This window comes from Aulonocara sp. 'chitande type north' Nkhata Bay, linkage group LG16 (assembly GCF_057382095.1).
Source record: "Aulonocara sp. 'chitande type north' Nkhata Bay isolate Kocher_YH1m ecotype deep benthic linkage group LG16, A_spYH_male_GT1.1, whole genome shotgun sequence".
NCBI lineage: Eukaryota > Metazoa > Chordata > Actinopteri > Cichliformes > Cichlidae > Aulonocara > Aulonocara sp. 'chitande type north' Nkhata Bay.
The window spans coordinates 18,187,729-18,215,418 of NC_141359.1; the positions used below are offsets into that span (position 1 = coordinate 18,187,729).

The 27,690-nt window shown below is 42.8% G+C and overlaps 3 protein-coding genes across 19 annotated transcripts in view; 1 reads left to right on the plus strand and 2 right to left on the minus strand.

Annotated features, from left to right (window-relative positions):
• Positions 1-144: 144 nt before the first annotated feature.
• cln5 (CLN5 lysosomal BMP synthase) lies at positions 145-4,484 on the plus strand. The gene is made up of 4 exons (XM_086265662.1): positions 145-331; positions 1,541-1,715; positions 1,960-2,185; positions 2,668-4,484. The coding sequence occupies exons 1-4, from the start codon at positions 228-230 to the stop codon at positions 3,153-3,155; spliced, it is 993 nt and encodes a 330-aa protein (XP_086121788.1). The 5' UTR covers positions 145-227; the 3' UTR covers positions 3,156-4,484.
• Positions 4,485-4,649: 165 nt separating this feature from the next.
• Positions 4,650-13,820, minus strand: fbxl3a (F-box and leucine-rich repeat protein 3a). Its single transcript, XM_086265661.1, has 5 exons — positions 12,360-13,820; positions 11,222-11,599; positions 10,973-11,095; positions 9,292-9,463; positions 4,650-8,158 (listed from the first exon to the last, which is right to left on the minus strand). The coding sequence occupies exons 2-5, from the start codon at positions 11,597-11,599 to the stop codon at positions 7,518-7,520; spliced, it is 1,314 nt and encodes a 437-aa protein (XP_086121787.1). The 5' UTR covers positions 12,360-13,820; the 3' UTR covers positions 4,650-7,517.
• Positions 13,821-13,976: 156 nt separating this feature from the next.
• The window catches only part of mycbp2 (MYC binding protein 2), a 65,408-nt gene continuing 51,694 nt past the window's right edge, over positions 13,977-27,690 (minus strand). For 12 of the 17 annotated variants that reach the window (XM_086265648.1, XM_086265643.1, XM_086265647.1 and 9 more), the window contains 27 exons: positions 27,498-27,667; positions 27,159-27,406; positions 26,908-27,075; positions 26,253-26,410; positions 25,956-26,155; positions 25,659-25,808; positions 25,415-25,575; positions 24,831-24,987; positions 24,514-24,738; positions 24,345-24,410; positions 23,949-24,188; positions 23,770-23,859; positions 23,607-23,687; positions 23,237-23,503; positions 22,317-22,600; positions 22,103-22,226; positions 21,889-22,008; positions 21,702-21,803; positions 21,480-21,608; positions 21,166-21,298; positions 20,923-21,026; positions 20,164-20,352; positions 19,972-20,079; positions 19,556-19,765; positions 19,365-19,472; positions 19,009-19,174; positions 13,977-15,417 (listed from right to left, as the gene is read on the minus strand). In XM_086265648.1, coding sequence (XP_086121774.1) covers positions 15,302-15,417; positions 19,009-19,174; positions 19,365-19,472; positions 19,556-19,765; positions 19,972-20,079; positions 20,164-20,352; positions 20,923-21,026; positions 21,166-21,298; positions 21,480-21,608; positions 21,702-21,803; positions 21,889-22,008; positions 22,103-22,226; positions 22,317-22,600; positions 23,237-23,503; positions 23,607-23,687; positions 23,770-23,859; positions 23,949-24,188; positions 24,345-24,410; positions 24,514-24,738; positions 24,831-24,987; positions 25,415-25,575; positions 25,659-25,808; positions 25,956-26,155; positions 26,253-26,410; positions 26,908-27,075; positions 27,159-27,406; positions 27,498-27,667 — 4,274 coding nt within the window. In that variant the 3' untranslated portion in view covers positions 13,977-15,301. The remainder of the gene's footprint in view (positions 15,418-19,008; positions 19,175-19,364; positions 19,473-19,555; positions 19,766-19,971; positions 20,080-20,163; positions 20,353-20,922; positions 21,027-21,165; positions 21,299-21,479; positions 21,609-21,701; positions 21,804-21,888; positions 22,009-22,102; positions 22,227-22,316; positions 22,601-23,236; positions 23,504-23,606; positions 23,688-23,769; positions 23,860-23,948; positions 24,189-24,344; positions 24,411-24,513; positions 24,739-24,830; positions 24,988-25,414; positions 25,576-25,658; positions 25,809-25,955; positions 26,156-26,252; positions 26,411-26,907; positions 27,076-27,158; positions 27,407-27,497; positions 27,668-27,690) is intronic. The other 5 variants (XM_086265658.1, XM_086265649.1, XM_086265644.1 and 2 more) reach the window with 3 other exon arrangements.

Genomic DNA, 27,690 nt, shown 5'->3' on the forward strand with positions numbered 1-27,690 from the left:
CATGACTCAAAAAACATGTTTTAGAAAGGTTTTTAGCTAAATGTGGAAAAATTGCCATTAATTTCAGCGTGTTTCAGTTTACAAACGGCGCCCCATATTCTTGTCTGGTGTGGTCATGTGATTTGGTATCATCAACAAAACCATGTGATCTGTAATGAGGAAGTTAGAGGCGGTGAGTCATGGGAAGATAGTCCTCTTCGTAACTGCTGTTTTTTTACGGCCTTGACATGTTTTACACGGAGGTCGTTCTGGGATTCAAACTGCTCCTCTTTCTGCACGTCGTCGCTCAGTTCAGGATTAATGGACAGCAGAAGTGGCCCGTACCCTACAGGTATAAAGACCGCACACCTTTCCACGTTCACTCCGCTCTTTAGCGTTAAATCATGTGACAGATAATGAAGAAAACTGGAAAAGACGATCAAATAAACCTCGTTTTCAATTACGAATGGTCGCTTAGTCCGTTTTGATCAGTACAAAGTTCGCAACTTTTATGTTTTTTTCCTAGAAAGCGTGTCTGTTCCGATGTTACACGTTCACTGACATGTTAAGAAGACATTTTGTGATTTTGTGTGTTCTTGTTGTCCCAATAAAGCCTTGTTTTAGACAGCAACCCGAGGAAGTATTCGTGGTACGTTCACGTGACTTAAAAATGTTGGAATTTGGAGTATCTCAGTTGTGCAGCAGAATTAGTGGAGTGGGTTTCATACATTTCCAAAAACGCGCCACAAAAATGTATGTAATGGCTCTGTGACCTTCTGTCATCAGCAGGCAGCAGTTCATCTAAAGTGGATGTGCCAGAAATTTTTGCTGCATTTCTGGCTGTTTCTACACTTTAACCTGCATTTGTGGATGGTATGGTGATACAGACATGCATTTCTGGAAGTGTTCCTGAGCCCGTGCAGTGATTTCCATGAAAGAATCATGCCTGTTTTTAATGCAGTGCTTCAGTATTGAGTTTTGACCTTGGTGTTTGTGCACAGAGATTTCTCCAGATTCTCCAAATCTTTGGATGATATTGTGTGTTGTTGATTGAAAGTTTGAATTTACACTAAGGAACATTATTCTGAAAATGTTCCCAATTTGTAGACGCCTTGTTTTGGGGATTGGTGAACCTTTCCCCGTCTTTACTTTTCTCTAAGAAGCTCTTTTTGACCCGATTATGTTACTGACTTGTTGCCATTTAACCTAATTAGCTGCGAAATGTTCTTCCAGCTGTTAACCTATTTTTCCAGCCTTTTGTTGCCCCCATCCCAATTTTTTTTCCTAAATTGGTACAGTCTTGTCAGTTACAACGTCTGATATATTTTCTAAGTTGTATTGTGAATATTTTTGAGGTTTGCAAATTATAACATAATTTTATTTACATTTTAGTATAAATTAAAACAGTGTCACAGCTAGTTCATATTTGAGTTGAAATATTATCCTAAATAACATTATTTAGGATAATATGCTCATTTTTGTAGAGCAACATGAAGTAGCTTTGGGCTCGCAGTGACTTTAACCTTGACCAACCATCTGACGTGTCTCATGTCACCCACAGGCGTTTCGATCGTCGGCCTGATGTGGACTCTTACTGTCAAGCTCTCTATCCGTTCTGCCCCACCGGAGACCCAGATGGACGGATTCCCTACATGAGAGACAGCGACACCATCTCGGTGTATCGGCTGCAGACTCCAGTGTGGGAATTCAAGTATGGAAGTTTGCTGGGAAAGTTTGTAAGTGTGTAATTTGAATTCTGAAATGTCTTTTTACAAGTCAGGGATAAAGCAAAAAGCACCAGGGCACATTGTTCTTTTCGTATTTAATATTTTATTCTCTAAAACAGAAGTGAAGGGGCCGCTGTGTTCTGGCTAATAAAAATACTCCCTCTGTTAAAACAGAAGTGAAGCTGCAGCTACATTATTCATAGAAACACACACACATACATAAAACCAGAGTATGTTTCTGTTCTCTTTACAGCACATCATGCATGATGCTGTTGGGTTCAGCAGTGCAGAGACAGGAACCAACTACACCATGGAGTGGTACGAGCTGTTTCAGCTGGGCAACTGCACTTTTCCTCACCTCAGACAAGACATGTACGCACCTTTCTGGTGCAACCAGGGAGCTGCCTGCTTCTTTGAAGGCATTGATGATTTACACTGGTCACAGAATGGCACCTTAGAGAAAATTGGAGTAATCACAGGTAAGACTTGACATCTGTGCACAGAGAAGCCGAGATAAAACTAGATATGTTACATCATCAGTGGATATGACTGGTGATAATGTGGATTTTACTACAAATATATCCTGCAGAGCATGACCCTGAAACAGCTTATTTTGCTTTTGTAGTTGTAAAACTACAAAATTTGTACTTTGTATTGAGTCAGATACACATCCAGGGTACTTGGTAATCATGAAAACTGTAGAAAGACAGCATGTTGAAACAGAAATTCTGCATTGACTGTTTCACTGGCTTCAGGAGGCCCTGGATAGCTTCCAAAACCCAAAACAGGCAGTTCTGGTTTTGTGACTGATAGCTTGTCTTGTCCAGGGAGAGCTAGAGCACATCCAAGAATTAAATGCCTCGAACATATAAAATGTTTTTTACACTCTTGTCTTCTTGGACTTTCTGCTTCACACCCATTTTTTTTTCTGGTATTAACATGTTTTTCTTTAATTCTCCAGGGCAGCAGTTCAACGACATGGCCCGCTGGGTGCAGGAGGACAACGAGACTGGGATCTACTACGAGACGTGGGCAGTTCGGTCTGACCCCAGCCCCAACGCCACGGTGTGGTTCGAATCCTATGACTGTTCCCAGTTTGTCCACCGCACATACAGGAAGCTTACAGAGCTGGGAGCCAAACTATCCAGCCGATCACAGACCAACTACACCAAGATCTACCTGTACAGCGGAGAGCCCACGTACCTCGGCAATGACAGCGCCATTTTCGGACAGCCTGCTCTGAAAAATCTGGCATTGGACATCCGTAAATTTTACCACACATTTAGGCCACACCAGACATTTGCAGATGCCATGATCAGTCTGCTGGAGGCTTTTGAGACGGTCGTGTTGGAAAGGAGCTTCTACCTCTACTACAACTTTGAGTACTGGCATCTGCCAATGAAACCTCCATATGTGCGGATTACATATGAAGAAGTGCCTTTGCCTTAAAATCCCATTTGACTACTAATTTTTTATTTTATTGGTAAATAGTATTAGCTGAAAGGCTAATGACAACAATATTAACATAAACTTCAATGAATGGTTAATTTTTTTCTTCTATTTGGAAATGGCAGGCAAGAAAAAACGTTTCAACTAAGTTGTCACGTGACTATGAAGTCCTTCAAAAGCTAAATACACCCCACGATTCAGTGGCTTGCAGAAGTAACTAGTCATTGTTTTCTATATGGCTTACATATACGTTACATTACTGCATCATTACATTATTCATCAGTGCACAACCTTCCTAAGGTCCTGCGTAGCCTTTTAATCAGCTTGATATCTGAACTGTGGCTCGGTCATAATAACAATAACAACAACAACAACAAAAATTCAGCTATTTCGTTGTAGACTTGCTGCTGTGCTTGAGATCTCTGTCCACTTGGAGTATGCAATTTCAGCCAAGCTTTAGCTTATATTCTAGTCAGATGGCCTCACATTTGTCACTAGAATACTTTAGTATACAGAGTACATGGTTGGCTCAATGACTGCAAGGTCCTGAGGTACTGTGGCTGCAAAACAAGCCCAAATCATCACCCCTCCACCACCGTGCTTGACAGCTGGTATGAAAGATTTATGCTGATAACACGGTGCTGTGCATTATGGCCGCTTTGGTCTTATCTGTCCAAAGGACATTGTTGCAGAACTCCTGTGGTTTGTTCTGATGCAACTTTGCAAAGCTAAGTCATGCTGTCATATTCTTTTTAGAAAGAAGAGCTGCTCACACTTGCTGATGTTAATCAGTTAATCAAGTGCATTTGATTAGCATCACCTAGCTGCTACTTAATTCCTATGGAAGCATTCAGGGTGTACTTAGTTTTTTGGAGGACCTGAGTCCTGTGAAAAGTTTCCACACAACTGTAGCTGTTCGAAAGGTTTCAATCATAAAGGATAAAACCTCACTTTCTTCAAGAGAAAATAGATTTCAATTCAGTATTTCTCACCAAGGAGCATTATGTACAGATCTGCTGAGTGCATTTCCTGCTTCATAACATTCTGTGTTTGTAATACCAGTTTAAAAAAAAAACCAAAAAAAAACAAACCAGCACTTCTGGACTTTCCAGTGTTTAAATGTTCGGAAACATTTAGCAGGACTTTTCCTGGCCGAGAAGTGGCGTTTGTGGGTTGACTACATGTTTAAGTGCGATCAGTCCACACACAGTAAAAGCAGGGCTTCTGGGTTAGCTTATTTGACAGAAATCTGTATTTTCCTGTTATTTTTGGACATATGATGACGAAAAAGAGACTTCTTGATAAATAAAAGATGCATGTACAACCCCACCCCTTTACTTCATTTCTTCTTGTTATTTAAGAAATAATAATTTAAGAAAACTGCTCATACATCTTCTCATCTCAAATGCATCCCATTTTTATAACGGAGTCCTTTTATGGAGTTTAACTACGTGTGTTAATAAAGAAAAATAATTACATGAAAGTTGCACAGAGTACATTCACAAATTTTTATTACAGTGTGAGATCACATGTCCAAAACAATTTTAATTTCAAGACAGGTGACCAGTAAAGCAAAGCAGACAAAGCTTTTGTCATACAGAAGCAAAACTAGAGGAGAGTGTTTAACACCTGTTAACTCCCAAATAAAGTTCAAATAATAATTATGACAATCATATTCGTGACAAAGTTTAAATAATGCTCTCTCGGTCAGCATTTACCATGTGAAGCATTTTTTTCCCAGCCGAATAGTCCAATAAAAGCAAATACAGACAAGCTCTCAGTGAAAACAGGCTTCACGTTAGGGCCACTGTTTAATGCACTGCACACATTTTCAAATAAAATAACCAGGAGATGTGTTACTGTACCCTTCAGATGCTAATGTACATGAGCAAAGATATCCACTTCTTCAGTGATGAGAAACAAATACTGTGAAGAGGCTATATTCATTCAATAATACTAAGAAGCACCTCTTGCAACAAGTCTCTCAGTTATTGTATATGAAATAAAACTTGAGTAAAAAGGAATGAAATCTGGCAGAAATAAACTACATTTTTATTGACATGCAGTGCTGCATAAGGTTTGTCCACTACCAAAAACCTTTAAATATTTAATATGTATACGCCATAAATGCATACTCTTTCTCCATCTTCCTCCCAAGCAGTTGTGTGGCAGATGGCCGCCCCTCCCTGAGCCTGGTTCTGCACGAGATTTCTTCCTGTTAAAAGGGAGTTTTTCATTCTCACTGTTACCAAGTGCTCGCTCATAGGGCGTCATGTAATTGTTGGGGTTTTCTCTCTATTACTATAGTTTTACCTTGAAATATAAAACACTTCAAGGCAACTGTTTTTGTGTGTGTTTTGTTAAAAACGCACACACAAAACAGGGTCTTTTTCCACTACATTAAAGGAAGTAATAAAATCCCTCCAAGGATCGAGTTTGTGGTAGTGGACTCAAAACATTAGGACCACCTGTATCCAACAAAACCACGGCGACAATAGGTGGAAGCTAAACCCAGCTAAACAAAGAAAAATACCACTGCTGGTTGCTTTTGTTTAACTGAAAAACTGAAATTCATTAAAAAAAAGCATAATCCCTATTAATCAATTACACAGTTTTTAACTTCTCTAGTGGCTATAGTATGAAAAAGATCCTTCTAGTAAAGGATAACTTGCACTCTGGTTTTATAAAAGACAAGCCACCAGTTAAGGAAACTTCAAACCCTGACAGAGGGTGAAATAAAGAAATACATTTCTACTCATATTAATCAAACACACAGCGTTTTTATATACAGATGCATTTGACTTCCTTCTTAAAGGAAAAAAACAAAACTGTTTCACTCATCTGACTTGCCAAACCTCTTGACTGAAATGAATGGATGTTTGGAACACAAGAAAAATCTGCAGACAGTGTTTATAATGGGTGAATACTGCTTCCTCTCATGTATACAAGATAGCATGATGAAGAAACAAATGTGGACTAATTGGAAGGGCAGATATCCACAACAGAGAACCAGGGTTTAGAGCTTGAACAGGCAAATAGCAGAAGATACAAATGAAACCTACATAAAAAATATTTTCATTTTAATGCATCTGAGAAACAAATGGGTTGGATTTGCATTTCCAGCATGCACTGTAAGCCAACAGCTATACAGACTAGTCTACTGAATCATTACAAATTAATCTGAGCGTGAAGAACTGAGACCGCTGATCTCTACCCTCCAAATTCAGACATTTCTGTGCACTATTTACATAGAATTATTTGATTGTTTTAATTAGAGCTTTACAACTTCAATATGCAGCACTTGGGGATTTAACTCAACAAAGCCCCAGTACAGTATAAATAATCACCATATTTGGTCTCAAGGACCAGGTGTATTCCATCTCATTTGGTATTCATCTAAGGTGCTTAAGAAATCTAAAACTGTACATAAACCTTTTTCCAAAATAGATAAAATCATTTGTCAGGCCAATTTGTGTTTGATGCAGGGGGAGAAAAAAAAAAAAAAAAAAAAAACCTCCTCAAAATATAACTTTGAGAAAAAATAAAAATCAATGACATCAATCAACATTATACACCTTCACGTCACAATTTAGACACCTATATACACACATTTCTTTTTCTCTCCGCCATCTTCCATTTGTTCAACAATCGTGGTTTGTGAGACACGACTGGAGCTCCCCAGGCGAGGAGGACAAACAACACAACCACTGTTCTTTAAATTAGGTTAAAATGAGGTGTAGGACCCAGCTACTCTTCTGCAAAATTCAGCCACACATGACAAATACACCTTCTGTCACATCCTATGTACAGACAACCATGCGGTCAATGCCATATTGTATTGCAGAGTGCAGAGCTGCTATCTCACACCGGATTTATGTAGGCCAAGTGGTAGCGTAACAACATGCTATTGTGCACCTAATTGTCCCAATTTACTGCTCAATGTTGGAAAACATGTAAACACCCACCCGCACGTTCACACATTAATGCACATACTCACACACCCCTCTCACAACACAGATTATCATACCCAGCCTATAATGTACATATAACTCCATTTGCAGTTATAAAAACATTGCTTTTTAGTTAAATTTCCTCTTCTGTGGGTCGAAGCCAGCTTGCTGAATTCCATCTACGGATTAAGCCGAGCAGGAATTCTGTGGCATTTCCATGATAATGTGATAACATTGTGTTGTTGTCGAGTCCCACATTACATCCCTGCACTGCTAACGAGAGTTCAGCAAGTTCATGCTCTCCATGCTGTCATCGAGCTTCCCAGCTGAGGCTTTTCAATGCAACATGGAGGCAATGATTGTTCCGCACCACAAACCCGACATACTGAACTCTGAGCACAGGCTTCACTCTCTACCAGGTCGGCATCATGTCAGGGAACCAGACCCGGCCCAGGTGCTTCGACACCTCCCAGTGAATCTCATCCAGGGAGTATTTGTGATCTGGAATCAGTACCTCCTCCATGATGGACAGCTGGGACAGTCGGCGGCCGCACATTTTAACGAACTCCACAAACGCGCTGCAGGACACTTCGCACTCACCCAGGCCGATGGCTGACAGCTGGGTGCAGTGTTTGGCGATACGGATCAGCTCCTCATCCAGAGGACGCAGGCCATTGGCGCACACGACCAGCTCCACCAAACGAGGGCAGTGGAGGCCCACTCGGCCCAGGACCTCTTTGCTCACTGAGCGCCCGAAGTAAAGGTGTGTGACCGGGATTTCCTCATTAAAGAAGGGCCCGAACTCGTCCTCATAGAGGAAGAAGTACATGACCAGGTTAAATTTGGGCGAGTGCCGCATCATAGCGTCCCAGCTGCTCTTCTTGATGGTGTGGAAGTGCTGCCCGGGGTTTTCGCTCACCACATCAATTCGCAAGTGTTCCAGGTGGACGTGCTTCTCAGAGGAGAGCGCCAGCAGGAGTTCATCACTCAGGAGGTGGTAGTTTAGCGCTAGCTCTCGGAGCCCGTGACACTGGTCTGCCACACACAGGATTCCTAAAAGCACAGGCAGATCGTTTCAATTAATGCGACCAATTCTCAAATCGTGTTTTCACTTTCAATCAAAGAACAGGTTGACTGCATCCCCCTGACAAGTTGCAGTTTAATCAGCAATCATATTAGCTCAGAATTTCAGGAAAAGGGGATTTCTCTCATATAATCTCAGATGGTCCCTCATCAGACCTACAAATTGAAGGATGGTCTAAATCTACTGAGTCGTTGAGGTTAAAAGTTAGTTTCCCACTACCAGTTTTACAGACATATAGTTTTGACTCTTCTCAGGTTTTTTTAAATAAAGAAATAAAGTTCAGCTATCAACTCATCAGTTATGTCAAAACCTAAACAATTTATCTCTCTGAATAAAGTTCTGTGTGATTTTTCAATCAATACAGCGTAAAGTATACAAGTCTTGAGCCACCTCTCGTTTTTTTATACGTTCCTCAAAAATGTAAAATATGTGCAGCAGTTTATTCAAACATTGACGCATAAGTGGAAACGCCACGCATAAGGCAAATACAGAGTCTGTGCAACAATAAAGGTGATCAACTTTGGTATGATCGCTTTTATTCTTCAACACAGCCTGAACTCTGTTATGCAAACTTTACTGAAGTAGCCTTCAGCAATAGTTATCCAGGATTCTCGAAGGACATGCTAATTGTTATGTTTGGATGTCGGCTGCCTTTAATGCTGTGGGATCATCTCAACAGAACACTATGTAAAGATGTGTTTCAACAGCTGAGAAGGCCAATCAATGATTGATGGTTTTTCTATCCAGGCATGTTATGTACACAAGATATAGTCATCCTTTGAGTTAGGCGCCTTTTTATGCTTGAGATGATTCATAGGTCAATGTTATAAACAAAAACATTACTTGGAAAATGTTCAGGTACAAGGACTGTAAAGCAGCCAATGTCTGAAGAAAATCTTTGAAAAGACCTTCAGAAGGTCTGACGAACTACTGATAATGCCCCCCCATTGACACCCAAATTCTGTCTCTCTTTTTTTTAAGCAAAAAAAAAAAAAAAAAAAAGCAATGAGTGGTGGCTCAAGACTTTTGCACAGCGCTATACTCATTTTCCATTCATGCTGGAAGTAGAAAATAAATAAAAACACATGCACTTAGACTGTACCTGCAGGAGAGACGTGAGGGCAGCTGCTCATTTTCAGCAGTTTCAGGGTGTCGCTGTTGTTGGCCACCAGCACCTTCAGAGATGGATCATCAACTGGCGTGTCGTCAATCTTCAGCGAAGACAACGATTTGGAGTTGACGAACACCACGGTCAGGGCGGAGATGAAGTGAGACTGTGGAAGGACAAACATGACACATTGAATTGTAACGATCTTTAAACCTGACTCACGCCTTCGAAATGCCAGATTTAATCAACTGTGTCTGGAATGATCTTTTACCCAAACATAATCTGTCCCACTAACATACAGTTTTTTGGTGGGCCTGGTACGTCAGGCAGACCTCTGTCATGGCTCACACACCACTATTTGTAATTACTGAGACAACCTTAAACTTAGGAATCTGCTACATATAACAATACAAACACAATCTGCAATCTGAGTACAGTAAGAAACCCTAATGTAATCACAATTAGTGGGTTAAGATTACATACAAATTTAATTTGTAGATTTAATCTGTAGACAAGGTAAACAAATTTGAAATAAAGAAATGCGAGGGTGTGTTCATTTGTGTCTACTGCATGGGTGGACCTCTGAATTAATCTTAAGCTTTGGTGCTGCAGACAGCTAGACTGCATACATCTGTATTACAAACTGAGGACAAGGAAATGGGGAAACCTTTTTGTGCAAAGCATTGGAAGGGTGTCTATTTGACTTTATGGTACATATTATAATAGCAAAAAAGTATTTATGATGAAAATGATGTAATATGTTATTATTTTCCAAAATGTGGAAAAAAACAAGTCTTTGTTTTTTTGCATTCAGCTTTCTTTTGGTTCAAATGCTTCAAACAAATGTCCCCTCTGACAGAATGTGAGTAATAATGGCAATTTTGAGAAGATTTTATTATGCCAAAAGGTGTTTTCGCAACTTGGCAACTAGCACCGCATTGTGAGATAATCCAAGAACAACACGTCCTCTAATATTTATCCACAGTCACACAAAAAGCAGCACAGGCTGTGAGAGGCTTATGCTGTCTTTAAAACAGAAGCTAAAAGGAGCACACCCTGGTGAACGAGTGAGGCCGTTTGCACGTTTCAAGTTCTATGACGTCATCACAGGTTCTTAAACAGCTTTTGAATGTCACAAAGATCTCAAGAGTTCATAAACAAGTGATTTTTTTCTACTTTAATTAACCTAAAAGTTCTTAAACTTGATTTTGAAATATTCAAAAGAATTCAACTAAGATTGTTAAAAACTGGCTCAGGAGCTCAAAGGTTTTAAAATGCGAACTGTGACGACAGTGGGTGTGTCAGTTTCTACACATAGCAGAACGTGCAGCAGGTTCCAATCCTTGATAAAACAAACACACCAAAAAAAGAAATGTCCAGCCCTTAGCCTAGTTTGCTCAATGACATCTAGATTCCATGAAACCTGGTTCAAGGAATAGAGCTCATGATATGTAAATAAAGAAAGTCCTGTGTCCTTTTGAAAATGTGGGACTGATAATAAAAGTGTCATTTGCCATGCATAAGAATGCTGCTTTTCAGACCCAATCTCAGATAAGATGAGACTGTGGATAAGAGGGGATGTACACTAAAACAAGAATTCCTTTGATTTTGCTTACAAATCTAAAGAGCAGGACACTGTAAAGACCCAGACTCCTCGTGATTGTGTTAATTATACCTTTGGAACCTCCATGAAACTGGGCCTGGCTGTAGAGATGAGGCCCAAGGTCTTCAGTGAGCAGTTCACCAACTGTGAAAGAATGTCACAAGCTGCCTCTGCAGACTCCATACTACTGTCAACCTGATAAGAACAAGGAAAAGATTGCATATCACTCGAAAAACATCCAAGAAACATTTTTAAACAGAAGCTGCTTATGAACGTTTGAACCCAGAATGAGGGCACACGCAGTTACACAGACATTTTTACCTTGAAGCTGACATACTGCAGGTGATTGGAGTGCCTCTTTATGATCTGCTTAATAAGATCTGGATGTGTGGCTTTTAGATAAGAGCTGGCTGGCTGGTTGAGCTCAAACTCAAAGCATCTCCACAGCTCAGGCATGTGGAAGGCTTGGTTCCACCCACGGCACACCTGGGAGGCATAAGCCCGGTCCAGCAGTGGCAGGTACTGGAAGATATGCAGCAGGAGCTCTTGAGGCAGCCGTGCCCAGTTACAGTCCAGCGACTCAGCAACATGTGGCTCCGAATCCTCGCTCAACTGATTTCGCACCTTCTTGCAAACCTCCGCTGGACTCTCACAGGAGGAGTCATCGCTTCCCTCCTCTCCTCCTTTCATCCGTTTCATCTTTTACAAAATAAAATGCACTGATTAATAAATCTACACATGCCCATTACTTTAGAAACGTGTGCCAATCTTCTGAAAGGTGTCTAATCAAGGACGTCACGAATCAATAAGCTCTAGCTGCAGCCCTGCTGTCCCTGCACTAACAGGTGCAGATTAAATGTGCATGTTTATCACTCTGACGCACTCCGCAAAATAATTAAAACATTCCTAGCAGCTACCATATTGTGCAGATGGTGGGTCTGCAGACATTCCAGCTTTTTAAAAAAAATCTGTCTGTTTTCATCCCCTCATGTTTGTGTTTCTCTGAATAATCATCATTTTTCCAAAGTACAATTAAAGCCTTTAACTGTTGGATTTATACCGCTCGTTAACGCTCACACCAAAGTTGCACCGCATGTGACACTGCGTATTTCAGAGGAAACGTGACTGAGGTGACGTTACAGCCACACAACCTTACTTAGGAAAAAATAAACAAACGTTATTGAGCTTGTCAGTGCTATAGTTACAATGAACGCACACAAATGCAATAAAGTGGCTCGTAAAGTTAGCAAGCTAACAGGGGAGTAAATGCAACCGCTAACCAAGTTAACGATTGCTTATTTATTAACGTAAAAGTGTGTTACAAGCTAACAGAGCGACTTAGTTAACTGGTGCTGCAAATTCACTTGATTCGCTGCAAATATACCAAACCCCACTGTACTCACTGGTCATTCATACCAAGTCTATAAACATTCATTATTTATTTACTAGTGACTCTTACCTTGTTGTTTACACACAGCTAGCTTGCTAGCTGTTAGCTAGAAAATCCGACAACTGACTCGACTCTTCAGCCCGGGCCGACGCTGGTAAAGTTCATCAGCAGCAGCCAGGTAACACGCATCGGAGCACGATAAGAGAGCCGTCGGGAAAACGAGAACGAGCGAGAAATGTTTTCAGTGAAGAAACACCTCCGCTCGGCTGACCTAATTCCTTCGCGGGAGTTACAGAGCGTCCGCCAAACCCGAAATGGCGAAATGTTGTCGTGACAGCAGCGGTGCATTATGGGATACATAATGCAAAATGGCTGTTGGTAAAGATCGTCTCCGTTTGAGTGATAACTCACCCGAATCCTAATAAAATAAAATCGCATACAGCGTGTTTTTTTTTCCTGTTGGGAGCCTTCATAACGCAATGATTATTTCTAGAGAGCAACAAAATATAATACTGCTTGTTTGAGAAGATTATGTTTTTGAATACAGTAATACTGTTCCAGAGACAGAGAGGGAGACAAACTACAACTAAAATAACAAAATCCATCTAAAATGCACGATGATAGTGACAAAGTGGTGAGGTGGGATTAAATCAGGGGTCTGCTCTGACCCCCTTCTTGTTGGCAATGGTGATAGGTTAACCAGAGACTGATGTTTAGGGAACAGGTGGAAGATAGCCCTGAGGTGGAGGTATGCTCTGGAGGGAAGAGGGGGTGAAAGCTAGTAGAAGACTACAGATTGCATGTGTGTTAATAAGAGGGAGAGGAGAAACAGTGGAGCTAGCAAGAAGAGGATTTTAAATGACTGTGTACAACCATCCAAAGCAATGGCCAGTGCACAAAAGAGGTGAAGAAGAGAGAGGGCGGATAACTGCAAAGGGAATGTTTACAAGATGGTTTGGACTTGCTGGTATTAACAAAAAGGAGGTTGAGGTGAAAGAGACGCTTAGATTTTCACTTCATTAGAAATGAGTATGTCAGAGGGACAGCTCAGCTGGAGACGTGTAGTGAAGCAATATATCCACAATTCCTTCTTGGAGAGTGGATATATTGGACAAAGGAGGTTGAAAATGGAGCTGCCAGACAGGAGGAAAAGAGGAAGACCAAAGAAAAGTTCCAGTCTGGTCAGAGTACAGCCCTGCACACAGTAGAATTCATCCTGCTACTCCTGTCAGCAATAAACACCAGGGACGCCATACTGAGAGGGGCTCTGCAACAGACCTGCAACCTATGCATGGTGCCAGTCTCTTACTCATCTTCCAGCAGTGCACAGACTTACATGCACCTTTTTACTGCACATGTGCCCAAGAAACTTCAACAGGATAAAATAAGAAAAAGTTAGTGTGCTTCATTAGTTAATGTGAATTCAGCACTTATGGTGCAAATCTGGAAACACACAGCTAAACCTTTTGAAATGCATTAAAGGTGTGTTATTTAATGCTGCTCAAAGACTAAATCTTTCAACCGTCACACTATTATAGTCAGTATGACAAACCTAACATTTTGACTCTATGATAGGATAACTCATTCTTTTACAGTTTCCCCTCTCTTCATTTGCACCGATGTTTTAGCTTTTCCTCTGAGTCGTGAATACAGAAATGTGACCACTCATTAATGGATGACACGGTGTTTACTTTGCGAAAACAAAGAACCTGGTTTATTACCATTTGACTCCATCCACCACAGATATTACAGAGCAGATTCACAAGTATGAAGCTTTTTTTTTTTTTTTTTTTTTAATTTAAACAGCAGCTGCTTTGTTTCCATACTCCACCCCCCTGACCTCCCCTCTCCCTCCCATTACCCCTGCCTCCTAATAGGGAAAAGCATTACAGGTGCAATATTTTATTTGGTGTGAAGACTGGCACCCTCAAATCATCCAGCTGTAGTCAGTCATACTGTGAGAGGGGTTTTTCATGTCTTAATATAAATTTATCCTTTCTTTTTTTTTTTTTTTTTTTAAATTACAACCAGGATTTACATCCACCATCGTTCACTGCAGCCGCCAGGATCCATCTTCTCATTTCCAGACAACAGAAGAGATGTGACATTTAGAAGAGGGGGGAAAATTACGACTGTCTACTGTATAAAAATGTACAGTGGCTTTATTGACATACATTCCATAGGTTAAACAGCTGCAAAATAGGAGGCACACCCAGTATTGCACTTCATTAAAAGTTCTGGCTCAAAACATAACCCAGAATATCAAACAAAACTGAAGTGAAGAGTAGCAACTTCGGAATACAGCTATTTTTGAATAGTATCATTATATACAAGATTAGATAAATCGTACACTATTTTCCTCCCAAACATAATGTTCTTAACAGTCTTATCCATCAACTCAACTCCTTTGTTTCTTCTTCTGTCAACCCATGATGCACTTGACAGCGGAGAATACTGTACAAGTTTACGAAAAAGTTTACATACAACAATATTTTAAATTTATAGTTAGGAAGCTGGAAACACGGCCTGCTCCATATTTTCTTTTTTTCAACTTTTTTTCAGACCCACGCTGATCCACAGTTGTCTATATGCAAATTAATTCATATTCAATGTTTAAACTTGTATTGTTACACTTGAGTGATCAGGAGGTGTGCAACGTCTATAGAAGCCGAGGGAATACAACGGCCGCATGCAAACACGTCACAAGAAATTTATTTTTTTCTTCTTTTTTTTTTCTTTTTAATTCAATTGTTCTTTTGTCCCCCTCCTTCCCTCCCCTCACCCATTCAGGTCACTCTGAACCCAAACGAGTTACTGCTCGCGGTCGCAGCGGATCCAAGGATACTGACGGTGGTGAAAGAGCAGACCTGAGGACTCTCGGCGTAGAGCAGAAACCTGGTCCAGTGTCCAGGAGTCTTGGCAATGCAAGAGCCAAACTTGGCGGCTGAGCTTCAGCAGCAGCAGCCAGAAATCACAGTAGACAAACTGGTTTTCAGAAAAAGTCTTGTTGTTTAGAAGGTGTGGGCGTTCCTGCACACCCCGCAGCCAAGAGCAAACTCTTCCCCCGTTGGTGGGTGGACTACATGCAAAGGGCATTCAGTGCCTTCCAGCTGCTTGCCTTTAGGCCCTGTGACAGAGAGGACAACGTTTACACATTAGCATTAAACCTTCTGGTGGGCAAATACAAAAAGAGATCAAGCTACTGTACTCTGGGCAGGTGCAGGGAGCGTAGGACAGGATGTCGAAAATATTTTGTCATCCTAGAGTTATGACAATACACTACCAACATTCAAACAATATGTGGACTGTCCCACCAGGGGAGAGAAAACTTTAGACTTACTGTATGCTAACGTCAAGGATGCATACAGCTCCTCCTCCCTCCCCCCACTTGGTAGGTCAGATCATAACCTGATTCACCTCACCCCCCGCTATGTGCCAATTGTGAGGAGGGAACCTGTGACCACCAGGACTGTCAGGAGGTGGTCAGAGGAGGCCTTAGCAGAACTACAGGGCTGTTTCGAGGTGACCGACTGGGAAACACTCTGTGAGCCTCACGCCGAGGACATCAATGGGCTTACTGAGTGTATCACAGACTACATAACTTTCTGCACCGACTCCATTGTTCCAGCTCAGACTGTTCATTGTTACCCAAATAACAAGCCGTGGGTGACTAAGGACATCAAAGCCCTCCTCAACAACAAGAAGAGGGCTTTCAGAGGGGGCAACAAAGAGGAGGTGAGGAAGATCCAGGTGTTACTAAAGGACAAGATCAGAGAGGCTAAGGACAATTACAGGAGGAAGCTGGAGTGGAAACTCCAGCAGAACAGCATGAGAGAGGTGTGGAGGGGCATGAAGACCATCACTGGATTCAGGCCAACCAACAGCAGGGGAGCTGAGGGAGGTGAGAATAGAGCCGACGAGTTGAATCTGTTTTTCAATAGATTCGACACCACAGTGTCTGCTCCCACCCCCACAACCTCACCTGCAGTCAGCCTGGAATCCAGAGCCACACCACTGTGCCAGCCTCTCTCTTCACATGTTGCCTCCTGTGAGATTCCTGACACCCCTCCCCCACCCATCACCTTCACTCAATACCAGGTTGAGATGCAAATGAGGAGACTTCACTCAGGCAAGTCTGCTGGACCAGACGGAGTGAGTCCCCTTGTCCTCAAGACCTGTGAGGAGTCTTTCATAAACTGTTTATGCTGAGTCTGAGTCTGCAGAGGGTCCCGGTGATGTGGAAGACATCATGCCTCGTCCCTGTACCAGAGACGCCACGTCCCAGTGGCCCCCAGGATTACAGGCCCGTGGCATTGACCTCCCACATCATGAAGACCCTGGAAAGGCTCATCCTGGACCAGCTGCGACCCATAGTAAGACCACATCTGGATCCCCTTCAGTTCGCTTATCAGCCTCGTCTCGGAACAGAGGACGCCATCATCTACCTGCTCAATCGTGTCTACACCCATCTGGACCAGCCGGCGAGCACTGTGAGGGTCATGTTTTTTGACTTTTCCAGTGCTTTCAACACCATCAGGCCGACCCTCCTGGGTGATAAGTTAGCAGCGATGCAGGTGGATGCTTCTCTGGTGTCCTGGATTGTTGATTACCTGACAGGAAGACCACAATATGTACGTCTCCCACAGTGTGTGTCTGACAAGGTGATCAGCAACACAGGGGCACCACAGGGGACTGTCCTCTCCCCCTTCCTCTTCACCCTCTACACCACAGACTTCAGCCACTGCACAGAGACCTGCCATCTTCAGAAGTTTTCTGATGACTCTGGGGTGGTTGGATGCATCAGCAGGGATGATGAGACAGAGTACCGGGCTGTGGTCGACTCCTTTGTCACGTGGTGTGAGCAGAATCATCTGCAGCTCAACGTGGCAAAGACCAAGGAACTGATCATGGACTTCAGGAAGACCAGGAAACACTTGACCCCTGTTTCAATCCAGGGGGTCAGTGTTGACATTGTGGAGGACGATAAATACCTTGGAGTACACATTGACAATAAACTGGACTGGGCTAAAAACACCACAGCACTTTACAGGAAGGGCCAGAGTCGTCTCTATTTTTTGAGGCGACTGAGGTCCTTCAACATCTGCCAGAAAATGCTGAGGATTTTCTACGAGTCTGTTGTGGCCAGTGCGATCCTCTATGCTGTTGCATGCTGGGGGAGCAGGCTGAGGGTCGCAGATGCCAACAGACTCAATAAACTAATCCGTAAGGCCAGTAATGTTGTGGGGATGGAGCTGGACTCCCTCAAGGTGGTGTCGGAGAGGCGGATGCTGTCCAAGATAAAGACAATGTTGGATAACACCTCCCACCCACTCCATGACATGCTGGTCAGTCACAGGAGCTCGTTCAGTGAGAGACTGAGATTACCGAAAAGCACCACTGAACGACACAGGAAATCATTCCTGCCTGTGGCCATCTCCCTGTACAACGCATCCACTTAACACACTGTTTGCTGCTACAGCTACACATGTTTCTTTTCCAACTATTTATTTATGAGTGACTTATGTATGTATGTATGTATATATATGTATATATTGTACTATTCTTAGTTAGTGTATTGTCTGTCTTGTCTTAATGTTGGTTTAAAATGGAGCACTGTAACAAAAAATAATTTCCCCCAGGGATCAATAAAGTATTCTGATTCTGATTCTGATTATACAGATGTAAGAACATCATGTTTCTCAAATAGGCCTGTCACAAAACCTTCCTTTGTTCTTTAGCATCTGTAATAACTGCAGATACTGTAGACGACAACAACAACAGCAACAACAGGAATGGGAGATGCAAACACAGGAGCAGCAAAAGGTCAGCTGCGTCTTTCGAGCAGTGTGATCAGGTTACAGCCGATCATTATTCAGAGTAAGAGACGGACACTCTCACTGATCTAAACTCCTCAAAGACAGTGGCTCTGTACACAGTAACCAAGGTGACCAAGTTTCAGTCATTTGTTATTAAGTAGCAACTTCCAGGGTTAAAGATTAAGCCAAGCCGTGGCTACTGCAGTTTCTCAAATGAACACGTGAAGTTGACTCCAAATACAAGTGGAAACACACAGACCTGCATGTTAAGAGAAGTGTGCCACAATAAACAGTTTTTGTTTTTGTTGCCAAGTTCCTCTTTCATGCCATCTGAACAGGAACTGTTTTTGTTTTGTTTTCATAACCCACTCATTAAAATTGTACTAAAGTTATCCCTTAGCACATAGGTATCAAACTCAGGCAGCCTAATTACATTTGGCCCGCGAAGCCATACCAAATTATTATTAGAGCTGGCCTACTGGTATTATACAGCTAATATATATATTGTTTAGTATTAAGCTTTGCTTGTTCCATATTCAGTTTTTCAGCAAAACTTGTTTGAGTCCATAAGAAAAGATTCATTCTTATATCTGGAGGAAGATTTTTTTTACAATAAATATTAATGTTAGCCCGCGACCTTGTTCCAGTTTTGAATTTTGGCCCACTGTGTATTTGAGTTTGACACCCCTGCCTTAGGAGGCGGCACGTATACTCTGAGTGACAAGCAGATGCTGAAACAAGTGGATGCTTCACCTTAATAAGCAAACTTGCAAGTGCCTTCACAAACTTCACAGTCTAATGCATAAATGGCTCCAAAAGCTAAGTCTGCAACGGTCAAAATGTCAAATTTGTGGCCAATTGCCGATAACATGATGACAAAATACATAGGAATTGTTAAGCACCTGCAGGACAATGGGGCAGTTCCTCTTTGGGGACGCTGGTCATCCTCTGGAAGTCATCATGGCAGGCATTACAGAAGTGTGTGGTGCCAAAGCAGAAGAAAACAGCCACAGAGCAGCAGTACCGGCATTTATACTCAAGGAAGTCTGTTCCATGCTTGGAGCACATCTGATGAAAGGACACAAAAGATATTAGGGCTGGGCTTATATTTTGCTCTTCAAGGACAGATGAGCACCATTTTTAAGGAAAGGTTTGGCTTTCTTTCTTTATTGTTATTCACTTAACAACATATAGGTCTGTTAGTTCTACAGATGTCATATTATTCATTTAAAGTGCTCCTCGCAGACACAATTCCCACCTGAGCCCTGGACACATCTGAGCATGCTCCACAGATCAGTTCACTGGGGTCGTAGTCGTCTCCCTGTCCTGCCTCTGCATCGCAGCGAGCCTCTCCCCCAAAATATGCCTGGAAAAGAAAAGCGTCATTTATTCTCCATCCTTATAACACAGTTCCACTAAAATATACTGGGTCTTTCATCCAGGTGGTACCTTCTTGCACTTGTAGCAAACATAGTATGCATATCTGTTCATGGCAAAGCCTGCAGGGTCATTGTGAAAGCGTGCCCCTGGTGTGGTTATTGCCTCACTCTTGTGCAGACCCTCGTACTCGAGCCTCATCAGAGCCTTCCTCCTCACATCCTCATAAAGCTCCTTAATGGGATCGAGCAGGTCCTTGATCACAGAGTGATTGATTTTGTTCTGCAAACAACGAGACAAACAGGCCAGCAAGTGTTGGGTTTACTTCACATGCTAAAACGATAATGAACAAAAGCAGTCGCAGTATGGGAGGCAAACGCTTTTTCAACAAAGCACTTAAACTTGAGTCAATCAAAATTTAGGTGTGGTGAAAATAGTCCAGTCCCTTTGTCTTCCCATAAGTCAGAGAGGGTCAAGTAGCATTTTACCTTGCAAATGGGACATAACATGAACCCGAATGTGATCCGAGGCCCCAGCCAGCGATTTTCAAGAACACGCCGAGTGCACTGAAGGTGGAACACGTGAGTGCAGTCCAGCTGGAAACGGATCAAAAAGTTAAACATTAAACAGGAGGACAAATTTAAATCCCGATGTGATGCTTTTAACGAACAAAGAGCTACCTGTATAGCAGGAGCAGCAGACAGGGCTTCAGTGAAGCAGATCATACACATGTCATCCGCATCCTGTTTCAGGCAGCCCGTGTTCTTGTCACAGCCGTGCAGACATGGCAGGCAGCTGTCCTCGTTTTTGACTCCTCCACAAGGGTGTCCGCAGGGATGAGTCTTACTGCACGCCAGTTTAGCGTACTCCTGAGTGGCCACAGGAAAGAGTTGGTTAGTGTTAGGAAGTACAGCACAAAATATCTAAAATTCAGCCTGGGCTAAGCTTAGCTGATTTATTTCCACGATTTTTCTATTTATTTGTAACATAAATAGAAAACACACAAAATTACACTAAAACTAGGGTGAAGGGATTTTTCAAGGCTCATTTCTCATCTTAAAATTTTAAAAAGGAAATCAGCTCTGAAGCTTAAATGTTTTGTTTGGTTGTCAGCAAGTTTCTGCAAAAACTACAAAGTTAAATTTGATGAAACTTTGCTGTTTGCCTGTTCTCAACTTTTCCCGCAGAGTTCAACATCACCTCCAAAGTGTGCATCAGCTCTCTCAGACTCCTCACCCAGTATTTGTTCGGCTCACTCCAGATAAGGCTTTTAGACACAACTGAGAACCCTTTAGGTGCAGCTCAGGTTTATGACATTGAAAATATTCTATAACAATTTTTTATTGAAACTAAACCAGGTGCTCACAGTTTTAATAAACCCCTACAAAAGACTACAAGCACAGACACTGAGATTTCATGCCATAGATCAAGCGTGGTACCTGGCAGTCTGGATCTGAGCAGACGCTACCCACTGCAGACAGCTCAGTCCCATTTCTCGTGCCACAGAACCTGCAGGCATCTGAGCTGCTGGACGTTGGTTTACCTACAAAATTATTAGGCTTGGTCAAAATAGGAATAGATGAAAGCCCTGAAAATGCAGCTTCAGTAGAAGTCATTTTATCAGCTTACTGATATGGCCATATGTATGCAATGTTACCCAACAAAGCCCATTTTAGTGTTACCTGTGTGCTCTCTGAACTCCACCATGGCCTTCATAGTCTTTGAGTCAGCCAGAGCCATGAGCCAGAACAGCTTGGTCCTCCCACAGCCTTCATGAAGATCCACCTTTATGGCCTCCTCTTCCTCTTTAAACACCTAAAACACATTAAAAATGATTGTACACTGCAGGAAAAATTATGTCCAGTGCCTCAACTGCTTGTGAAATATTGAGTAATAAATTATACTTAATAATTATACTTAAAGCTCCCCACCTGAGTGGCTACTTAATATCGTTTAATTTGTTTTTATTTGTCTCTAGTAATAAATTAAACCTCACCTGTCTCTGGTGAGAGCGTGTGCGTCTGTGCAGGTGGAGGAAGCGGTCACAGTCAGTGCAAAGGTTCCCACATATGTTACACAGGATGATGGCTGCTGTCTCACCATCATCATGGTTGTCACACATGGGCTGCAGACACAAGACGAGTAAATGAATAATTACTCTTTTGATGATCTGTCTTTAATAATTTGCCATACAGTGTAGCTTTAAGCTTTTTCTCACCATCTGCTTCTGCTGGCCATCTTTGCCCATCCAGCGACCAGAGGACAGTCTGTCTACATGATCTTGGTCCAGCACACACAGTGATGCCAAGGCCAGCCAGAGCTAGGTAACAGCAAAGGAACGTGATATATAATAAATACACAATATTTTTAAGGTTATGTAATTGCGTATGACAAATTTTTCATACCCTTGTGGTTGCAATACAGCGTACAGGAGACCTATGCTCCTCCTCCATTTTGGTCAGTGCTATGATGGTCTCGGCTATTGCATTTTTGGTAACTCTGGACCAAGCGTCTGAAAGGTGCCCCTAATAAAGAGGTAATGTAGAGGTCATTTTACCACATAAGAAATTTAACACAGCGTGAAACAAGAGATGGATTAAAAAGTCAGCAAAAACTTACAGCTGCCATGTCTTTAACCAGCTTTATGATGATCTCCGCAATCTGTGGAGGAGTGGAGCCTTTCATCCACCAGTGGCTCTCCCCTCTGCGGATATAGCTGAGCATAACAGGAGGGGGCGACATGCTTAAGAATATAACACAGCTGTCATTTTTCAGGAACTACACCTCAGGAAATCTCAAGCATCCCAAATTTTAAAAAAAGACAGAGCCTTACCTGGAGTTAAAGATCATTGGAAGCGTGACTGTGGTGACCCCTTTTCCTGCTGTCATTCCGGCTGCACCAGAGATTGTGGTGCCTTTGGCTTTCAGCTGCACAGTGAGGGCTTTTGCGATACAGCCCAGGAACATGTCCAAGATGCCGAGCTTGTTCCAGTCACCTTTCTCTGTGGAGTGAATGATGTCACTGATGTCTGCCGGTGGCAGAGCCTTCACCCCAATGATGCTAGCAAGACGCACAGGCGTCACCTCCGGCAGGACACGTCTAAGCAGTGAAGTCACCTGAGAAGTAGCCAATCAGATGGTAAGCAAGATTATACTTTCAACAGGCTCACAAGGTATTTACATAAATATCTGTAAAACACAAATATCTTAAAACCTTTTATGAAAAAAGTGACTCTACACCAAAATTTACAGTCATTTAAAGACAGAATTTATAGACGTCTTTGTTCTAGTTGGATCTTCTTCTGATTTCTTCACCACACCGTTGCCAACAGTGAGCGATTAAGTCAACTGAAAATCTTTTTTATCGTCAACATTTAACACAAAAATTAAACCACAGTAGTTTGTTTAAAGTTTTTTCTTTTTGTAAACCCTAAAGGCACTCATAAGGAATAACTAGATGGGTCCCAATATTGTCTGTAAATGGTTCAACAGTGATGAACAATCACACTGCCAAATCATGTAATTCCACTGAGTGCCAGAAGGTGGCAGCAAAACAACAGGAACTGTCCAAGCTGCCAAACTTAAAACTAACTACACTAAGCAGCTTTCAAAATACTCAGAATGTAATGAGGAAGGAAGTGTAATCAATACACAATCGATGCTGATGTAAATATGTTTACAAGAAAGCCGCACAAGTTTCCTCTGATCATTAAACTGAAAGGTTTTTCTTGTTTTGTTTACATCCTCTCCCACCTGTCTCTGTACTCTTGGAGAAGCCGTGTGCAGCAGAGAAAACAGGTCCTGCATGAGCGTGAGCTGCTGGGCCAGGTACTGGCGGCCGACGTTGGAGCCGCTCAGAGCCAGGACCATGGACAGGAGCTCAAAGCAGTAGGCGTCAGAGGAGGCGTCATCGTCGCTGGGCTGAGAGTTGGCGTTCTCTTTGCTGGAGATGGCGTGTTCCCACTCCTCTCTCACACGCGTTGCCTCCATGCGGATGGCTTGAACGATGTGTGCACAAACCTGAAAATGTCACACCACTGAGGTTAGCTGACGGAAGTAATATTTCCACGAAATGACAACGGAATTTCACTGTTTAACGGTTTAAAGTGAAATTGCTATTGACCTGTTTCTGCAGGTTGGTCAGTTTGCTCCTGCTAAAAATGATTCCCACCATGTGCTCCTTGAGGTCAGCGTCAGAGGGTGCCTGTTCACAGAAATGCAAGATGAGCACGTATAAAACATCAGGTTTGAGGTCACTAAAACAGTTAAATAACTAAAGTGCTGACCTTGTCTTCTCCCTCGGGAGATGAAAGCAGGTTTTTCTCCTCCTGCTCTGGAGTTGGCTCTGCATCTCCACAGATTAGTTTTCCAAACACCTACATTTACAAACAAAGTTTAAGAAAGAGAAACGCTTACAAGAGTTTAGAGCTAATTGCAGGTATGTGGAAAAGGCAGATGAGCAGACCTGTGAGGTAATTAAGCGGAAAACTCTGAGAGTCTCAGCTTCACAGTTCTTCTGCTGGGCCATGCTGGCTGAGATTTGTCCGGGTATCTTGATGGCTTCGCCGTCTTTCCAACCGAGGACCTTCACCTGACGTACTCTCAGGGTGTTTTCAGGACCTTTCAATTCCACCTTGATCACATGATGATCCCCTCCAGGAAGCTCACTCGTCACCCAGCCCATGTGACGCGAGTCGAGGTCAGCCTGTGACAGAATCGCAGAAAGGTAGAGAACTGCCATGTTATTTGATGGTTTGTTTCCTACTCCTTATTTCAAAAGGAGAATAATTTAGACGTAAACTGTATATGCAGCCCAGAAAACAAGAGCCATTCACTGTGAAGCAAGTTAAATTATAGATACCTGCTTGATTCTGCAGAGGTCTTCTATTGCTTTTCCACACAGGAATGTCACAGAAGTAACTTTGTTCTGTAAATATAAGGGGAAAAAAGAATTTTACTCAAATCCATCAGGAAATTGTTGCAGAAGCAAGGTTTTAACCACAACGCTTGTTGTGCCGTTGCCTGCTTACCCCAATGTCCCTGGAGTTGTCCACATGAACAGACACCTTAACAGCGTTTATGCCTTTCACACAGCTGATGGTGATGCTCTTGGTTTTGTTTTTGTCTTCATCTCCAGACTCCCAGAAGGTCTCGGTGGAGCCGTCTGTTAGGCTGCCGATCATGGCAGGGCGACTGGATGTCTTGATGTCTACGACACTGGTCAGGTCCTTCAAACAGGTGACCAGGCAGAGATCCTGTACGAGGTACAAACATATTTATCAAGTTAAATCATGACAGATGAGTAAGCTCAGGTGCTGGCTGCTAAATACGCTGTTAACTTTCTTGCCTGGCTCATTGCTTCATATCCGGACTGCACGCTGATGTTGAAGCTTTCCTCACTGTCTCCATCATCTGACTTGGATAGGATATTGTTGATGTGATGGAAAACATTGCTCTGGTGGAGGAACTGGTGGTCGGACTGCTTGAACTTGAGACTCCAGCACCTTAAACAAAGAGTCACAATCATTTATATTACCACAGAAGCTCAGAGCTGCTAAAATTACAAAAGGAGGCACAAAATGGTAAATGGCCTGCATTTGTATAGCGCTTTTCTAGTCCCTAAGGACCCCAAAGCGCTTTACACTACATTCAGTCATTCACCCATTCACACACACATTCACACACTGGCGATGGCAAGCTACATTGTAGCCACAGCTGCCCTGGGGCGCACTGACAGAGGCGAGGCTGCCGGACACTGGCGCCACCGGGCCCTCTGACCACCACCAGTAGGCAAACACGGGGTTAGTATCTTGCCCAAGGATATTTGGCATGCAGCGAGGAGGCAGCCTGGGATCGAACCACCGACCTTCTGATTAGTGGCTGACCTGCTCTGCCACCTGAGCTACAGCCACCCCAAAAGAGAAACTGTACCTGAGTGCCATCTGCTGTAGTGAGCTGCCACTGGGAAGTGACATCATGAGGTCAGAGATGGTCTGAAGGAGGCGGTGGAAGGTGTGGGGCAGAGGATGAGCTGCTTCCCCAGCAATAACAATGTCAGACAGAGGGTGTTCGCAAACGCCAAGGTCTCGCTCCTGTGCAGAGTCGATGTTCATAATTAGAAAGTACAGTAAAGCCACCTTCTTATCACCCTCCGTAACTTTAAACAACTCATTACCTGTTCTAAATTTTCTTTGTTCCCCTTATTCTCATCGTCTTCCTCATCCTCAGGTTCAAATGGCGATGGCGTGAGCGATGCTACAAAATGCCAGAGAATATCATGCAGAGAGGTGGTCTGGATCACATTGCACAGAAGCCAGTTGAATGCCTGACAGGGAAATTAAAAAAAAATGTATTAGTCTTATTATAATATAGAAATGGGTGTAATATTAAAATACTTGCCTACGAACCCAAGATATTGTAATTAAAACAATAATTAAGGCAAGACTGAGTTGTGTTATTCGGACAACTTTACCTCCATGGCAAACACCCTGCAGGCAGATTTCCTCAGTGCATGCTTCATGGCCACCTCTAGGCCCTCCAGGTCATGGTGCTGGATAACAAAAGCCAGGACGGGCCACTGGAAGTTCCTCTCACCCTTACTGAGGGAGCCATGGGCTGAGATCAGCCGGGATAGCTCAGGGGATGGGTGACGTAACAGGGAAGAGCCAACTTCTGTACAGAAGACAAAGTAGTTTATTTATACACACGGTGCTGTAACTCACTCTGGAAGAACCAATAAGCACTTTTTGAAATGACAAGACGCGATTACCTGCATCACCGCTATGGACCCTGCGTCTGGGCACAGCTTTGACCCGTGCTGGAGAGGGCGAATGTTGCTTGTCATATTCTGATGCGACAACTGAGTAAGACCTCTGAAACACCGTCCGCTTAGCCGTGTCACTGTCTGTGATTGGACTGGTCTCGAGACTAAAAGACACAAACAAACAAATGCTGGTTACCCCTTAAATATTTTTAAGGACATTCAAGTACTTTAAACACAATATCGAAGTGTTGGCTGACAGAACAGTACATGGACATGTTCAGCAGCTGCTGCAGCTGTGGGAGGAAGGGACGCATGAATGTATAGATGTTAACAATAAAAAAAACAAAAACCTTTACACAAACACAAAGCCTTCTTTGTACAATTTAAGATGTGGTTTGCGATGACAGAGGCGGACGTTTTTAATTAAGTGCGCTGGCTGTCAGAATGTGCAGGGGAGAGACAAGCTGGGAACAACTTGTGCAAACAGTGCCTATTGGTACAATTGCATCATCTGTTGGTCAGTTATGAATAACAACGTGGAAACAAATAACCTAACATATAAACCAAAAAAAAGGAAAAAAATCTCTGTAATAAGAAATCAGAGCTGCAATTAACTCTTCTTTTAAATAAAAGAAGTAAAATTGAATTCATTGTCAATTACCTGGGTGGCATTGATTTCATGTTGCTCTCTGGTTCCTCAAACACATTGGGGCAGGCGTCAGGGGTGACTGAAATATAGGGCGCGGGAACAGATGTTGAGCGTAGATACCTCATCTCATCTTGGAAGAGGTTATCATCTTGGTAGGCTCCAAAGTTCTCAGTGTGTTGTCTAAAGGAAGAGTAAGAGACTCAAATCTTTATCAAAACACGTCACTGTAAGGTTTTCTTTTCTATGTCTGAGCTTGTAATTACCTAGCTAGTGTCTGTAGGTAGAGGCAGCCCATTTTATTGGGGAGTTCTTCTGAGACACCCTCCTTCAGGCTGGGGAGGAGGTGGGAATGAAGAGGCCGAGGAGGGTGGTGGCACAGCATGCTCGGTTCAGCTGCACTGCTGAGGGACAGTAGGAACAATGCGTTGGCCCGAATCACCTGGTGGGCCTCCATAGTGGGCAGCGCCCTTGGAGTCTTCACCTGCAGAGGTTTCTTCCTCGACTGCTTCACCTGGAAAACAAAGGAAAACACTGGAGTTTATTTCATGGAAGTCAGTATGATGTCAGAAGCTGATTCAAGGAGGAAGATTTAAAAACAGTACCTTCTCCCGGGCAGCAGTCTGTTTCTCTCTGAGGTATTTCTCCCGACAGCGATCACACACCAGGTACCAGGTGCTGCCTCCTATGCCGCCGTCTCCACAGTTTCCAGCCCAACCACCACAGAAGTGGCCAATACTGTTGTAGCCCTGACCCCCTGCATACCGGCCACAGCCTGCCATAATAACACAAAGGAGG

Bases quoted from the DNA above. Each gene is read 5' to 3' on its own strand.
- cln5 (XM_086265662.1), top strand. From the start codon at position 228: ATGTTTTACACGGAGGTCGTTCTGGGATTCAAACTGCTCCTCTTTCTG. The intron at 332-1,540 runs GTATAAAGACCG...TGTCACCCACAG, and splicing joins AAGTGGCCCGTACCCTACAG to GCGTTTCGATCGTCGGCCTG. The intron at 1,716-1,959 runs GTAAGTGTGTAA...TTCTCTTTACAG, and splicing joins GAAGTTTGCTGGGAAAGTTT to CACATCATGCATGATGCTGT.
- fbxl3a (XM_086265661.1), bottom strand. From the start codon at position 11,599: ATGAAACGGATGAAAGGAGGAGAGGAGGGAAGCGATGACTCCTCCTGT. The intron at 9,464-10,972 runs GTATAATTAACA...GTCCTTCCACAG, and splicing joins GTTTCATGGAGGTTCCAAAG to TCTCACTTCATCTCCGCCCT. The intron at 8,159-9,291 runs GTACAGTCTAAG...CTGTGCTTTTAG, and splicing joins CCCTCACGTCTCTCCTGCAG to GAATCCTGTGTGTGGCAGAC.